General features: G+C 47.9%; 3 protein-coding genes across 6 annotated transcripts; 2 read left to right on the top strand and 1 right to left on the bottom strand.

The window, feature by feature from the left end:
• Positions 1-407: 407 nt before the first annotated feature.
• ttc5 (tetratricopeptide repeat domain 5) lies at positions 408-3,021 on the bottom strand. The gene is made up of 9 exons (XM_037262712.1): positions 2,766-3,021; positions 2,390-2,522; positions 2,090-2,301; positions 1,875-2,025; positions 1,698-1,789; positions 1,422-1,625; positions 1,040-1,254; positions 826-970; positions 408-758 (listed from the first exon to the last, which is right to left on the bottom strand). The coding sequence occupies exons 1-9, from the start codon at positions 2,802-2,804 to the stop codon at positions 639-641; spliced, it is 1,311 nt and encodes a 436-aa protein (XP_037118607.1). The 5' UTR covers positions 2,805-3,021; the 3' UTR covers positions 408-638.
• A 183-nt stretch (positions 3,022-3,204) lies between these two features.
• Positions 3,205-6,826, top strand: mettl3 (methyltransferase like 3). Its single transcript, XM_037262677.1, has 11 exons — positions 3,205-3,455; positions 3,875-4,074; positions 4,144-4,596; positions 4,680-4,855; positions 4,920-5,133; positions 5,199-5,386; positions 5,522-5,560; positions 5,632-5,740; positions 5,805-5,870; positions 5,938-6,050; positions 6,136-6,826. Exons 1-11 carry the CDS (start codon positions 3,341-3,343, stop codon positions 6,260-6,262), a joined length of 1,800 nt encoding a protein of 599 aa, XP_037118572.1. The 5' UTR covers positions 3,205-3,340; the 3' UTR covers positions 6,263-6,826.
• A 94-nt stretch (positions 6,827-6,920) lies between these two features.
• On the top strand, positions 6,921-12,875 carry si:cabz01007802.1. Of its 4 annotated transcripts, none has more exons than XM_037262669.1 (21): positions 6,921-7,292; positions 7,402-7,460; positions 7,545-7,727; positions 8,035-8,206; positions 8,278-8,316; positions 8,386-8,442; positions 8,512-8,583; positions 9,320-9,379; positions 9,460-9,528; positions 9,720-9,782; positions 9,904-9,969; positions 10,108-10,140; positions 10,276-10,317; positions 10,380-10,457; positions 10,531-10,584; positions 10,666-10,686; positions 10,750-10,824; positions 10,893-10,932; positions 11,007-11,052; positions 11,222-11,636; positions 12,322-12,875. In XM_037262669.1, exons 4-21 carry the CDS (start codon positions 8,036-8,038, stop codon positions 12,793-12,795), a joined length of 1,875 nt encoding a protein of 624 aa, XP_037118564.1. In that variant the 5' UTR covers positions 6,921-7,292; positions 7,402-7,460; positions 7,545-7,727; position 8,035; the 3' UTR covers positions 12,796-12,875. The 4 variants fall into 4 exon arrangements, with proteins under 4 accessions (XP_037118564.1, XP_037118562.1, XP_037118565.1 ...); XM_037262667.1 differs by having other exon boundaries at positions 7,399-7,460; XM_037262670.1 differs by lacking the exon at positions 7,545-7,727.
• Positions 12,876-12,886: the final 11 nt, after the last annotated feature.

Below are 12,886 nucleotides of genomic sequence, written 5' to 3'. Positions count from 1 at the left end.
AAAAAATAGCAACGGCATCTGTCCAGTGCCTTTGATAGTTTCAATGAAGGTGAACTCAGCAGGGCTCCTCCTCTTATCCAATCAGGTATCAGAATTTGTTGACATCATTTTCTGGCGCCTTGCACGTGCTGAAAGTAAGTAATGGAAACAAAAGACTACAAGGTGTGATATGAGCGACCACTCTGATGATGCTACGGCTGTGTTCAGTGATTTCCGTAACTTGGCAATTCTGCGTTGTGCTACGTAAAACGCCTGTTTGCAGTTTTGCCTTGAAGCGCAAAATGTAAATTTGAACAAACTACGACGTGAAGAATTGTCATTGCTTTAGACTTGTAGTTGTGTTGCAATTAATTCAGCCAATTTAAGATTTTATCTTCAATCTCCTACAAAAAACAGATAACCTTTGACAGTTTTCAAAGAATAACTCAATGTTTATTATGTAATACCTCAAAACTGGATTTGATCCAGTAAACCTCCAAACAGTTCAACCACTTCTAGCAGCATGGCACATTCAACTTTATTTTGCAACCAGTTGATGCCTTGACAACAACATACGCTCAAATAAATAATAAAAAAAAGTAGCACGATGGCCGGGCATTATGTACAAAAGATGATAAGCGAATTGTGTCTTTTGGTCCTCATTCACTTTGAGGCTTGTAACTGACGGAAGTGACGATGAGACTCTGGGCATTTTGAGTCTTGCCGTTGACGACGAGGAACAAAGGCGAGTCCACGCGGATGCTCTTGAAGTCAAACGACTGGGGGGGAAAAAAATTAAATGTCAGCAGGGGTGGGACTGTTCCGCGACGGAGTCGTTTGACTCACCGTGTCTTTGTGCGTGATACTGTGTCGTTTGACCTGCGGCTCGGGAACCACCACCGTGTCTCCGATGAGGACCCCCCAGCTGTCGGCCGTGTTGTACACCATCACCACCACGCAAGTCTCCTCGCTATCAATCATGCCGAACGTACTGGAGAGCAAAGAAAAGACCAGTGTCCAGTACGGACACAAGAAGGAGAGAAGAGACGCCCTTACTTACAAGGCCATGCGAGCCCGGGACGCCAGACTGAAAACCACCTTGCCCATGGCGGCCACGGCGCCGTTGAGGCCGTGCGTCAGTGAGGACGACGGCCGTGGCTCCAGGCTCCCCACGCGGCCCGTCCATGAGCGGAACTCAGGGGAGGAACACGGGCCCAGAGACGACGTGCTCAGGTTGGACAGCATGCTCCGTAAACGGCGCGCCTTTACCTTTCCCTGCGGACAGTGTCCAACAGACGCTCCCTTCAACCCCCACACTGTCAAACCTCTTGCAGCTTTTACCTTCCGCTATTGTACGGCAAAATGTGCAATTCTAATTTTCGTTCTCCCCCATTTTCACAAGTGTAATATCACAAGTTAAGATACAAGAAGAGCACGGCCACCTTTGTCTGGCAGAGTTCCGTGACGTTGTGAAGGTACTCCATCAGCTGCTTTTCCTTCTCCGCAGGCTCTGGCCAGCCAGGGTCCAAAGCGGCCGCCCGGCTGTAGCCCCCAAGCGCCGACCCAAACATTTCTTCGTACTGGAACAGGGTGGCTCGGTTAAAGTGCAGCTCTGGGTAACAAGCGGCAGCTCGATCCACTCGCTCCTGGCGAGGCAGGGGTAACACTTGAGCATTGATTCACGTGTTGATTCATTTGTATGTGTGGTGTGTACTAACAGCCTGCGCATAGGCACTTAGAGCCTGCGTGGACAACTGCGGCCTTTGTCCACAAGAGAAGAACAGAGAGACATAGGCGTTGCCCAAAATATCTGCAAAGACAAGTACGCAGCAGACAGCGAGTGAAAGATATCAGATATGAAACCGCCTCAACCGTTCGCCGCTCGGCACACTCACACCAGGATGTCCCGTCGGAGACGTCCAGTTGGACAGCTTGGCGGGCCATATCCACGCTTTCCATGACCTGTTTGCTGTGCGCGTCGCCGTCCGCCGCCGGGAGCTGCCTCAGAACCATGGACATGTTGCGCAAAGACACCTTGTTCTTGCTCTAAAAGCAAGCACACAATGGTGAGTAAAGACACGCCTCCCCCTCTCGCCGCGTCATCGTGTACCTGTTGCAAGGCTCCCGTAAAGCAGTTCTTGGCGGCCATCAGGTCTCCCTTTTTCCAGTACTGCTCCCCCAGAATGTTCCAGCCCTCCACCAGGCCAGGCTCCAGCTTGACAGCCCGGGAAAGGCAATCCTCTGCGGCGGCGCTGAAATCTGGAGCTACGTTGAGGCACCGGCCCTTCTGCAGCAGGAACTCCGCTTTGTGCTTGTAACATTCTAGAAGGAGAAGCGTGGCATGCAGGAGTTTTTGCTCAACAAGTCACCCACATAGAAAGCAGCAGCGGGAGCGCACTTGCTAACTTACCTTCTTTCTCCTGCAGCTTTTTCAGCAACTTTTCCAACTCGAGCGCGACGTCCTGTTGTTTCCGGTCCGCCTCCTCCACACTGTGAGTCTCAAAGTAACAATCTCTATAATTGTACAACTCATCCACCAGCCCCTGGAACAGTCAAAGTAAGAAATTCAAAGTGGTTAATTGTAAAGTGCAAGTACAAATAATAATACAAGTCACCCAGCCAAAGAAAAGGCATCAAATATATATTTGTCGCACGCACGCACGTACACGCACACACGTTGTTTAGATGTTGTTCAGGGCGCAAAGATGACTGTGTAGAAGGTGAGCATAGAAAACACATTGTCAACGCGTACGTTATCACAAGTGGAAACACAAAAATAGAATTGCCTTGATATTTTGGAGTTCGTGTTCGTTTTCCTCCGCCATCTTCTCCAGTCCGCCACAAAAGAGTTAAGCTTGACAAAAAGTGTCACGACTTGAGCATTAAAGGCAACACTCTGCACTTAGGATGAGAATGATAAGGACTCATTTCCCCGTGAAGAATTTTTTTTTGACAGATTTGTTCCAATGTTGTCACGGGTTTCAGAATAACGATTTTCGACTATCAAGGAAATGAGGCGAGTCCGTATACCAAATGGATCCGACGAGCAACATCATCACAATCCATTCATTTGATCTTATGGTCTTTGATGTCTGGACACGTTATACGGAATTGTAAATGTCAGTAGAGCGGAATTTACGATTTTTCTATTGGGGCCGAAGTAAATTATTTTGATTCGGAAATTGGAAAATTAGTGAAAACTTTACGGATGAATATGATGCTGCCCGGACAATATTCAGATGTGCACCGCACGTTGCGGCTATCCGCAAATTCCGTAGCCCGCCGTTCATTACTGGCGTTATTTTTTATGGCTTTTTAAGCCGACTTTACAGCCGCCGCTGGAGTGTTTATTCGGGTTGCCATGTCGGACACATGGAGCAACATCCAGGCGCACAAGAAGCAGCTGGACTCTCTGCGGGAGAGGCTGCAGCGGAGGCGGAAAGAACCGACATCACAAGCGACACAACTGGCCGCCGGTAAGATAATTCCCTTGCTGCAAATACGCTCCCTTTATTATCATCTTGTTTGCATTCATTTAAGCATTAATAACAATAAAAACATTTCGATATGTTTTAAGCTTAATTGTATCAAATCCAGTGCGATGCAAATGACTAAAAAGCGACAGAACCTGCAATTGAGACCAACTTCGAAAGTCATGCCGTTTAACTTAATGACAGACCAAATCTTATTTTTAAAATCCTAAAGATTGTTGTCACTAAAAGAGCATAATAAAACGAAACAAACAGGTGTTTGAAATGTCCCATTATGTTCAGAAATTTGAAAGATCTGGGAATGTGAATGAAAAGTGTCATTGATCCCTTTTTTCAGCCTCAAAACAACAATCGTATTCTATTCATTGTTGACTTTCTCTCCTTCCTCTTGTGTTGTGTGTCAGAGGTGGGTGCAAGTGCAGATGTTCCCGCGTCCAGGAGTGACAGCCCTGCCCCGTCAGCCGCGTCGGTGCCATGCGGCACGCGGGAGGACACACCGAAACCTCCTGACCCTGAATTGGAAAAGAGAATGCTGGCCTATTTGTCCGATCTGAGTCTCTCATTGCCCAAGGATTCCCTCACTATAACAAAAGACTTGAATGGCGTGAGTTGAGCAGGACGTCATGAACCAGGTGTGTGGATGTTGCCTTCATTTCAGTGCTCTTATTTGCAGTCGGAGACGGCCATCGCTCACGAATGGATCCAGAGTCTTTTGCTCAAGTTCTCTGCTCAGGAGCTCATTGAAGTCCGGCAGCCGGCTATGTCCTCATCTTGTACGACGGTGGTCGTAGCGGTGGACCATACCAAATTATGGGCTATGATCGGATCAGGCGCCGGCGCCCCTCGGACGGGTGTCAAGAGAAAAGCAGAGGAGCAGTCCCAGTGCACGAGAAGTCCGGGTTTCTCGCCCTCGCTGCAGGGCTCGGCTTCTCCGCCGCGGCCCGCGGCAGCTTCCGTCACCTCCGTTTTGCCGGTGGCGTCTTGGCAGACGGCGGGCATGGTCGCCGCATCGGGGAGTGGCGGCGACAAAAAAGGCAGGAGCAGTAAAAGCCAGTCGTCTCACGTGGACATGGAAATCGAAAGCCTGCTCAACCAGCAGTCCACAAAAGAGCAGCAGAGCAAGAAGGTCAGTCAGACAAGGCGGCCAGCGGGAGAAGTTAGTTGCTATTTCTGGTGACTTCTGACGTGCATTTAATTTTTTTTTTGTAGGTGAGCCGAGAAATCCTGGAGCTGCTCAATGCTAGCACAGCCAAGGAACAATCGATAGTGGAGAAGTTTCGTTCTCGTGGCCGCGCCCAAGTTCAGGAATTTTGCGACCACGGCACCAAGGAGGAGTGTGTCCGCTCGGTGGATACGCCCCAACCGTGCACCAAGCTCCACTTCCGGTCCGTTCGTCTGTCCGTGGCTTGGGTGACAACTCCGAATTGACTTGCCTCCGTTTGTTTCTAGCCGCATCATCAACAATCATACAGACGAGAACCTGGGCGACTGTTCCTTCCTCAACACGTGTTTCCACATGGACACCTGCAAGTACGTCCACTATGAGATCGACAGCCCTCCCGAAGCCGAGGGGAGCCCGGCGGGGGCCCAGCCGGGGGCCGCCGAGCCGGGCCTGCACGGCGACGACGCCGACAGCAACGTGGGCAAACTCTTCCCCTCTCAGGTGAAGTGAAGCGCGGTATTATTAAGTGCGTAACGCCAAGCTGACCTTGCTCTTCGGACCGGCAGTGGATCTGCTGCGACATCCGCTACTTGGACGTGTCCATCCTGGGCAAGTTTGCCGTGGTGATGGCAGACCCACCCTGGGACATTCACATGGAGCTGCCCTACGGCACTCTGACGGATGACGAGATGAGGAAACTCAACATCCCCGTCCTGCAGGACGATGGCTTCCTCTTCCTTTGGGTCACCGGCAGGTAAGCGCCACCTTTTGTCAGCGCTTTCTATCTGGCTTAAATGAAAGCCAAGGCGGCGCCAAACTGAACAATGGCCATTTACGTGGGGGTTTTTTTTCCTCGTCAAAATGTGATTAGAATTTCTTTTTCTTCCAGGGCGATGGAGTTGGGGAGGGAGTGTCTGAGTCTGTGGGGGTAAGTTGCGCCGCCGCCGCAATGTCTTCCGCAACTTGGCAACGGACATGACCTGACCCCTCGTGTGTCAGCTATGAGAGTATTGATGAAATCATCTGGGTGAAGACCAACCAGCTTCAGAGAATAATCCGCACCGGGAGAACAGGACATTGGCTGAACCACGGGAAGGAGCACTGCCTGGTGCGTTGACGTCGAACACGGGTCCGGGCCGCCGTCTCTGTATTTCAAACGTGTTTGTGTCCAGGTGGGCGTGAAAGGCAACCCTCAGGGGTTCAACAGAGGTTTGGATTGCGACGTCATCGTTGCCGAGGTAATACGGCCACACTCTGGGCCTGCCTGAGAATACCGCGTGGTAACCATCCTTTGTCTTCAATCAGGTCCGTTCCACTAGTCACAAACCGGACGAAATCTACGGAATGATCGAGAGACTCTCACCAGGAACCCGGAAGATCGAGCTGTTCGGTCGACCGCACAACGTCCAGCCCAACTGGTTGGCTAATCCTAAGTGACCGTTGCTCCGTGTGCACCCGCCGTGGTACTCATTTTTTTTTTTTTTTTTTTTTGCTCGTTCCCAGGGTGACGCTTGGGAACCAGCTGGATGGCATTCACCTCCTGGATCCAGATGTGGTGGCCCGCTTCAAGGAACGCTACCCGGATGGTGTCATTTCCAAACCCAAGAACATGCAAACGCAGCATAATTAATTTGGGCGTGGTGGGGCGATTGACATCATACACTCAGCAGGGCTTCCATTAGCCCTTTTTTATCCTCTACAACCCATGATTTATTCTTTTAATAATAAATAAAAATGATTTTGAGCTATTCTATGCCCAAATTTTACACCATTGAAGTACAAAGACAGGCTTAACAATTAAATGCTTTACCACTAGATGGCAGACTTTCCAATGAACAAGTGCAACTCAAAACTTTGAAGGGGTTCTATTTGATTTTTAGGGGCCCTCTCACCACCATATTTCTGTTCTTTTTTTTTTTTTTTGCGATAGGGGGTTGCCAAAAGGTCACTTGCCAGTGGACATTTACATCACACCAACTACATTGCTTCTTCAAGATTGACCCCACTTGTGTTTTGTAGCAGCTCTGTGACACCGTAACCCTAACTGTGACACCGGTGTAACTTGCAAACTTGAGATACGAGCGCTGTATGCCTATACTATATATACTTAATTGTTCCAACTGATGAAGCCTTCTTGGCTCAGAGGCCAAACAACTCTGAAGATGAAGATCTAAATGAATGAGAATATTCACAAGCATCGTTAGAAGGCATTTTCATTCTATTCAAGTCTAGGTAATGGGGACGTTACTGTGCGTGTTTTTTTTTTAAATATATTGTCATGTAGTGCTATTTTCTCATTCAAAAACTTTTTTAGCGTCCGGATTGTCAATCGTATTCATTTCAGTGTTCTGTGTCATCAGTGTTTGTTTTTTGTGTGAAGGGCGTGGTCTGGGAGCGAATTAAACTCGTATCTCAAGTTTATCTAACTTTACTTTTGGTGGGGTGAGCTTTTAGGAGAGTCAAAACACGTCACAGTTTTCCCAGCGCATTGCTTTCACATGATTTTGCTGGATTCACGCCATCTTGTTTGACTTGGCTGGAGCCGGACGGAAAGGTCGGGATTGGACTCGTCCCATCGCATTCGGGACAGGTGTCGCAGGTGCGCGCGTACCTCGCTCTTTTGAGCACAAGTTGCACTTTTATCCATATTTTGCCGGCAGGTGAGTGTCCCTTCCTTGTTTTTTGTTCCCACTTTGCGTGAAACGCGACACTTTGTGACCTGACTTACTAGTTTTTCGTCTCTCTTGCTTCTCCTCCGCGCACAAGAAGAGGAAGCGTTTCAGCGCGTTCCGGGCAACTCTCACCTAACATTTAGCACTCGGCGGAAGGTAAGCGCTTATCTTTTATTTAGCTTGACTAATACTGTTGCTTATCTTTCTTATCCTTGGGTTTTGCCTTCACTTCCGTTTTAGCGCTTTGGCTCACCTTCCACACACGTCTGGCTATTTTTAAACATCACACACACACACATACGCACTTCACTGTCTACGACCCAGCCCAGCAAACTTTTTGGGCTAAAGATGAATAAAGAACCAATTGATTCGTTATTTTCTATCAGTCGGACTAAATTGTAGCCTTTCAAGTACGAGCATCTGGTAAGTTGCTCATGTTTGTTTCTTCTAAACGTGTTCAACGATTGAGACTTAAGAGTTTCAAATCTGACATTATGTGAAGGCACTAACATTTCAGTGACATTCCTGCGTTCACTTTAAGGGACAGTCACTTAATAAGGCCTCTCAAATATTGGACAGAAATGTCCTTGAAATATTGTGTGGTTTTCATTTGCTCAAGCACTTAAGAGACTTGTTCTGGGCTGGCCCTATAAAGAAACCAGTCATTAAAACTTAGTGTGTCTATTCATTGAATCTATTGTCAGTCTTGTCTATGACGATCGTGTTTCAGCATGAACATGTTTCGGAAAGAAAAAGGCTCAGCGGCGACACCGACGCTTCCGCCGCGGCCCAGCAAACAGGCCGGGACGGACGAAAGTGATTTGGGTCGCGTCCCGGGAGGCTCCGGTGCAAACCTTGACTCGCAGGAGCAGGCCATGCTGATGACAGGCGGGGCTCAACAGGTAAGTGTTGACATGCACACATTGACATGTTGGCACTGTGCCATCTTTTGACTGGATTGACTTACTTCTAGGGAAGTAACCAGAAACCTGCAAGTCTCCCAAAGTCCAAGGTGTGTGCGCGCACATGAAGCAGAATAATCCAAACAAACACTACACATGAATAGCACGTGTGTTTGCAGAGGACTCGGGTGATGGACGTGATGCAGAAAGTCAACCCCTTCAAGGCTTCATCACAGGTAAGAAAAAAGATGTGCTTTTGAGGTGCTGGCAGTTCTGGCTCAAAATGTCCCCCCCTTCCCTCCCAGGCGCCTCCTCTCTCACAGACTCCTTCCACAGTCACTGCTGACTCAACCGAAATGGGAACTGACTCAACACAGGTCAGTAGAATGACAAGTTGTTTTTTTGTTGTTGTTGTTGTTGTTGTTGTTGTTTTTAAACATCGAATGAGTACCTCAATTTGCTTCAAAATCGTCCAGAACAAATTAGATTCCCCTTTGATGAGTTAAGTACATGAGCTCTTCCTCACCAATCATTTTCAAAGTCTCGTTTTGAAGTCATTCGATGACTCGACTTTTTAGAACCCGCCAAATTTCAGCCTGAATTATGTTAAAAAATAACATATTTTACAAACATAATTTGAAGGAACGTTTTAAGCAGATTTGAATAATAATAATGACAGATTTCTTTCTGGGAAATTTTGTCTGTTTATTCTCATGAGTCGGGAGTGGAAAGGATGATTTGTTCATACTCCCCAATCACTACATTTTAGGGAGGATCTCAGTCCACGAGTTGGCTAATACAGCCACACTCTGCATTTTTAAAGACAGTGATTTGATGGAAATGATGACCCGTTGCTAACTGGAGCAACCTATTTCCATCTCCAATTAGCCAACCACAATTAGATTTTTTCTCAAACGTGGAAAAAGGTAAATCAATGAACAATTTGCTTTAGGTTGTCAATGACGCCACGCCATTGACCAAAAGAATAAAGAGGAGCATGTTGATGAATGTCAGTAATATTAGAAGCGGAAGCACAAGAAAATCAAACAACACTGCCCTCTTGTGTTCGGACGAGAAATGGTAATCTTGAAAAAGCGACCTCTCATCCCTCAGAATCCGGGAATGCTTAAAGGGATGATTCAGAAAGTCAATCCGTTCAAGTCTTCAACACAGGTGTGACCTCCCCCAAGCACAAATATGTCAAAATGAGCTCAAGTGGTGCCGAAAGGTACTCAACGTGGTCTCCACTTTAGGCGGCTGACAAGGATTCTCAGGAGGAGTCTACAGAAACCCCACAGACGGATGGACTAGATGGAAAACAGGTAGACAAAACAGTGGGTTCCACCAAAAGTGAAGGGGCGCCAAGTTAAGAACCACAATTCAAATGCTCTAAATCTTCCAAATGTTCTTTTTTCCCCTAATCTAACCACAAAGATTGATTATTTAAATGAACTATATGGATGGTGGCCTTCTTTCAACTTTTGTTACATTTGTGTTTTTTGTGATTCTTTAGAATCCCGGAATGCTTGCGAGTGTCATGCAGAAGGTCAACCCGTTCAAATCATGGCAGTCAAAGGTAAATGAATATTATTGGAGGAGCCTCACGTTTGCTTTTGCTCTGCTGCTGTTTGAATGACAGATTCTTGATTTTTATTTATTTATTTATTATATATATATTTTTATTTATCCCCCTCCAGCCCGACGCAGCCTCCAGCCAAGGAAGTCCAACGGATCTCAGCAACCTGCATGATAAGACGACAGAGGTGGGATTTATTTATTGTTTTAGTTATTTATTTGACCGTCTTTCTGAAAAATGATTTTATATTTAATCGCAAGGGTGTTTGACGAATGGGGTGAACGTGTGTGATATTTGTGTGTTTTTTTTTGTATGGGCAACGCAGACAGCACACGAGGAGACGGACTCTGTGCAGCAGGTAAATGACCAAAAATGTATTCGGCCGTCAGCATGTTGAAAAGATTTGGAGTTGAGGTGTGTGGCGTGTTTAAAAATGTTGTGACCCGTCATCATGAATAGTCTTGTGAAAAATGTTTATTTTCTGTTCCCCCAGGACGTGGCATCGTTACCCGACTCCGAGAGGTCGGGCACCCCTGTAAGACGCCGCCGCCGCTCTTTGTCGCGTCACTGTGGGCAAACATTTGTTTTTTGCTGCAGTCTGTTGGTCACGAGGAGCATCCAAGCAACGCTGAGCCGAGCCGCCGTGCGACCGAGCAACCAAAGAAAAGAAAGAAGGTTTGATTGGCGTCCGCCAAAACATCACCCTGGCACTGCTTGTAACCCTTTGTTTGCTCCCTTCGTCTGGTAGACCTTCAGACTCAAAAGAATTCTGCCCGCTTCGTTCTTTGGCTCCGGAGCCAAGGTATGAGTGAACCGCGCGGCTCGTTTTTATGATATTGTTTCCAAGTATGGCTTCTGATTTGCTTTGTGTGGGCCGCCGCAGGATTCTGATGCTCGCACTCAGGTAGCGATTTATCAATTTCAAGTGGAAGTTCCCGTCGTGTCATGGCACTGCGTCTGAACTTAGGAGGTGGAGGTGCAAACGCTGGAGATGGCCGACTTGCCCTCGTTGGACGAAGCCGGCGCTGACGACCCGCTGGAGGTATTTCAGATTTTCTTTGAATGCTGTACGAGTGAGAAATCAGAACAGAAATGACCCCCACCCCCAAGGATGAAGGCGGACTCTTGGCATGGTGGAGAACAGTTGACGGTACGTAAGCGCGTTTGACGGGAAAGCAGATGAGCTCGCGGGCACAACCCGTTCATTGCCGTCATTTGGCTCAGGCTGGGCCGAGTGGAACGAGACCACCCAAGACCACCAGTCTGAAGAGTAAGTTGACTTTATATTGCGTTCTAAAACATTCTGCTGCTGTCCTAGCAAGACTCAAACTTTTGTGTCAGTCAATTTATTGCGAGAGCTATTGGGCTCAATTTTGAATGTGTTGATTCATCGATTCTAGTAGCGCTGCGAGCACTGACAACGCCTATTTGGGCCTCAGGGTGGTGGAAGAAGCGGCGGACCGTGTGTACATGGCAGCGCGCCTGTTTGTCCGCTTGTTCAACCGGCGTGGTGCCTCGCTGCAGCAGCGCGTCTTGGCGCTGCTGGCGCTGGCCGACGCCGCCGACAACTTCCACAAGAAGACGGTTTCGGCCAGCGTGGGCGGCGGCGTGGCCGGCGTGGCCGGCTCTGTCACCACCATCACCGGACTCATCTTGGCCCCCTTCACGGCCGGAACGTCACTCATCGTCACGGCCGTGGGCATCGGCGTTGCCACGGCGGGCGGCATCACCTCCGCCTCTGCCAACATCACCGACACGGTGCATTCCAAGACGGACCGCAAGAAGGTGGAGAAGATGATCCAGGACTACCAGGAGGAGATGAACGACATCAAGGAGTGTCTGCAGTTCTTGGAGGTTAGCCAAGGTTCTTTCTTTATCATCTTCTAGTACGATACACGCTTTGTTGATGTTTTTTGTTTTGTTTTGTATAGTATGTGTTCTTCTAAATGTCCACAAGGGCGCGCCAAAGGCGAAGTAATGAATTTCCCCCCAGTGAATATCAGAGGAAACAGTTACGATTGAACACCTGAACTTCGGTGCGCGTGTCTTCTGGGGGCTGCAATGATTGCCAGGAAGTCTACACACGTTTGCATGAGACAAGGGATGCATTCAAAGACAGTTTACACCGTAGAACTAACTCGGGTGGAAAAAAAAAGTCCAATACATTATTAAAATGCACAATTTGTGGTTTGTAACACATCCACAGCTTTGCTGTTTTACTTGTTACATTTTATAATGACTAAACAGGGCTTCCAAAATATATCTTGTACAAGTTTGCCCAGTATTTGGTTGGGGAAATGTCAAGAATTAATTGAGGGGTTATACTGCCGGAAGGCTTCAGTAAACATCTGTAGTCTTCCAATACTTCAACTTTTACTGTACTATGTAGAGAATCTTAAATGTTTGGTGTTTACTTGTTGTAGTGTTTAAAAACGTTTTAATTCATCAAAGGGATTCCAAATAGTTAATTTGTGTTAAACAACTTCATAATTCTCTTGGTAATAAGTGTCAGCTATCATGTGCTTTTCTCCCTCTCCAGGAAGGGATGGAAACTCTGGAGGAGTGGAACTTTGAGCAGTACGCCCAGAGCATCTCCCAGAAGCATCTGAACCAGAACGTCAAGCACGTCATGAAGGAGGGCGGCCGGGCCGGCAAGGCTTTGGTCATCAACACTGAGAGCCTGATCAACACCGTCCAGATTCTCAGCGTGGCGGGCGGTGCTGCCAAAGCCGCTCAAGTCATAAGTGTCACCACCGGGGTCATGTCAGGACTCTTCCTTGCGCTCGACATCTTCTTCTTGGCAAAGGACTCAATGGAGCTGCGGAAGGGCGCCAAGACGGAGTTTGCCGCCAAAATCCGAGAGGTTTGCAAGGACCTCCAGGATGGGCTCCTGGAGCTGAACCGCATCAAGGAAGAGTTGCAGAAGACAATGGACGGCATCCAGGTGGAGGAAGAGGAAGAGGATGATGACTTCAAGTCAGAGCTAAAGAAACTTATTGAGCTGGAGGAGTGACCAAACCTGGCTACAGCTGCCAAGCTTTACATTGCTTGTCTTTTTAATTTTCTTTCAATAAAACGGTGATTCTTCTGACATGTCCTTGTTG

The sequence above is a fragment of the Syngnathus acus genome, chromosome 10 (genome assembly GCF_901709675.1).
Source record: "Syngnathus acus chromosome 10, fSynAcu1.2, whole genome shotgun sequence".
NCBI classification, from domain to species: domain Eukaryota; kingdom Metazoa; phylum Chordata; class Actinopteri; order Syngnathiformes; family Syngnathidae; genus Syngnathus; species Syngnathus acus.
This window is presented reverse-complemented; position numbering and strand designations above follow the sequence as displayed.

What these genes read in the sequence shown, in the direction of transcription:
- ttc5 (XM_037262712.1), bottom strand. Translation starts at nt 2,804, where the DNA reads ATGGCGGAGGAAAACGAACACGAACTCCAAAATATCAAG. An exon ending in AAAGCTGCAGGAGAAAGAAG is followed by an intron (nt 2,302 to 2,389) that starts GTAAGTTAGCAA and finishes TTCTCCTTCTAG; the next exon opens with AATGTTACAAGCACAAAGCG. An exon ending in CGGAACTCTGCCAGACAAAG is followed by an intron (nt 1,255 to 1,421) that starts GTGGCCGTGCTC and finishes CACTGTCCGCAG; the next exon opens with GGAAAGGTAAAGGCGCGCCG.
- mettl3 (XM_037262677.1), top strand. Translation starts at nt 3,341, where the DNA reads ATGTCGGACACATGGAGCAACATCCAGGCGCACAAGAAGCAGCTGGAC. An exon ending in AAGAGCAGCAGAGCAAGAAG is followed by an intron (nt 4,597 to 4,679) that starts GTCAGTCAGACA and finishes TTTTTTTTGTAG; the next exon opens with GTGAGCCGAGAAATCCTGGA. An exon ending in CACAACGTCCAGCCCAACTG is followed by an intron (nt 6,051 to 6,135) that starts GTTGGCTAATCC and finishes GCTCGTTCCCAG; the next exon opens with GGTGACGCTTGGGAACCAGC.
- si:cabz01007802.1 (XM_037262670.1), top strand. Translation starts at nt 8,036, where the DNA reads ATGAACATGTTTCGGAAAGAAAAAGGCTCAGCGGCGACACCGACGCTT. An exon ending in TCAAATCATGGCAGTCAAAG is followed by an intron (nt 9,783 to 9,903) that starts GTAAATGAATAT and finishes ATCCCCCTCCAG; the next exon opens with CCCGACGCAGCCTCCAGCCA. An exon ending in TGCATGATAAGACGACAGAG is followed by an intron (nt 9,970 to 10,107) that starts GTGGGATTTATT and finishes TGGGCAACGCAG; the next exon opens with ACAGCACACGAGGAGACGGA.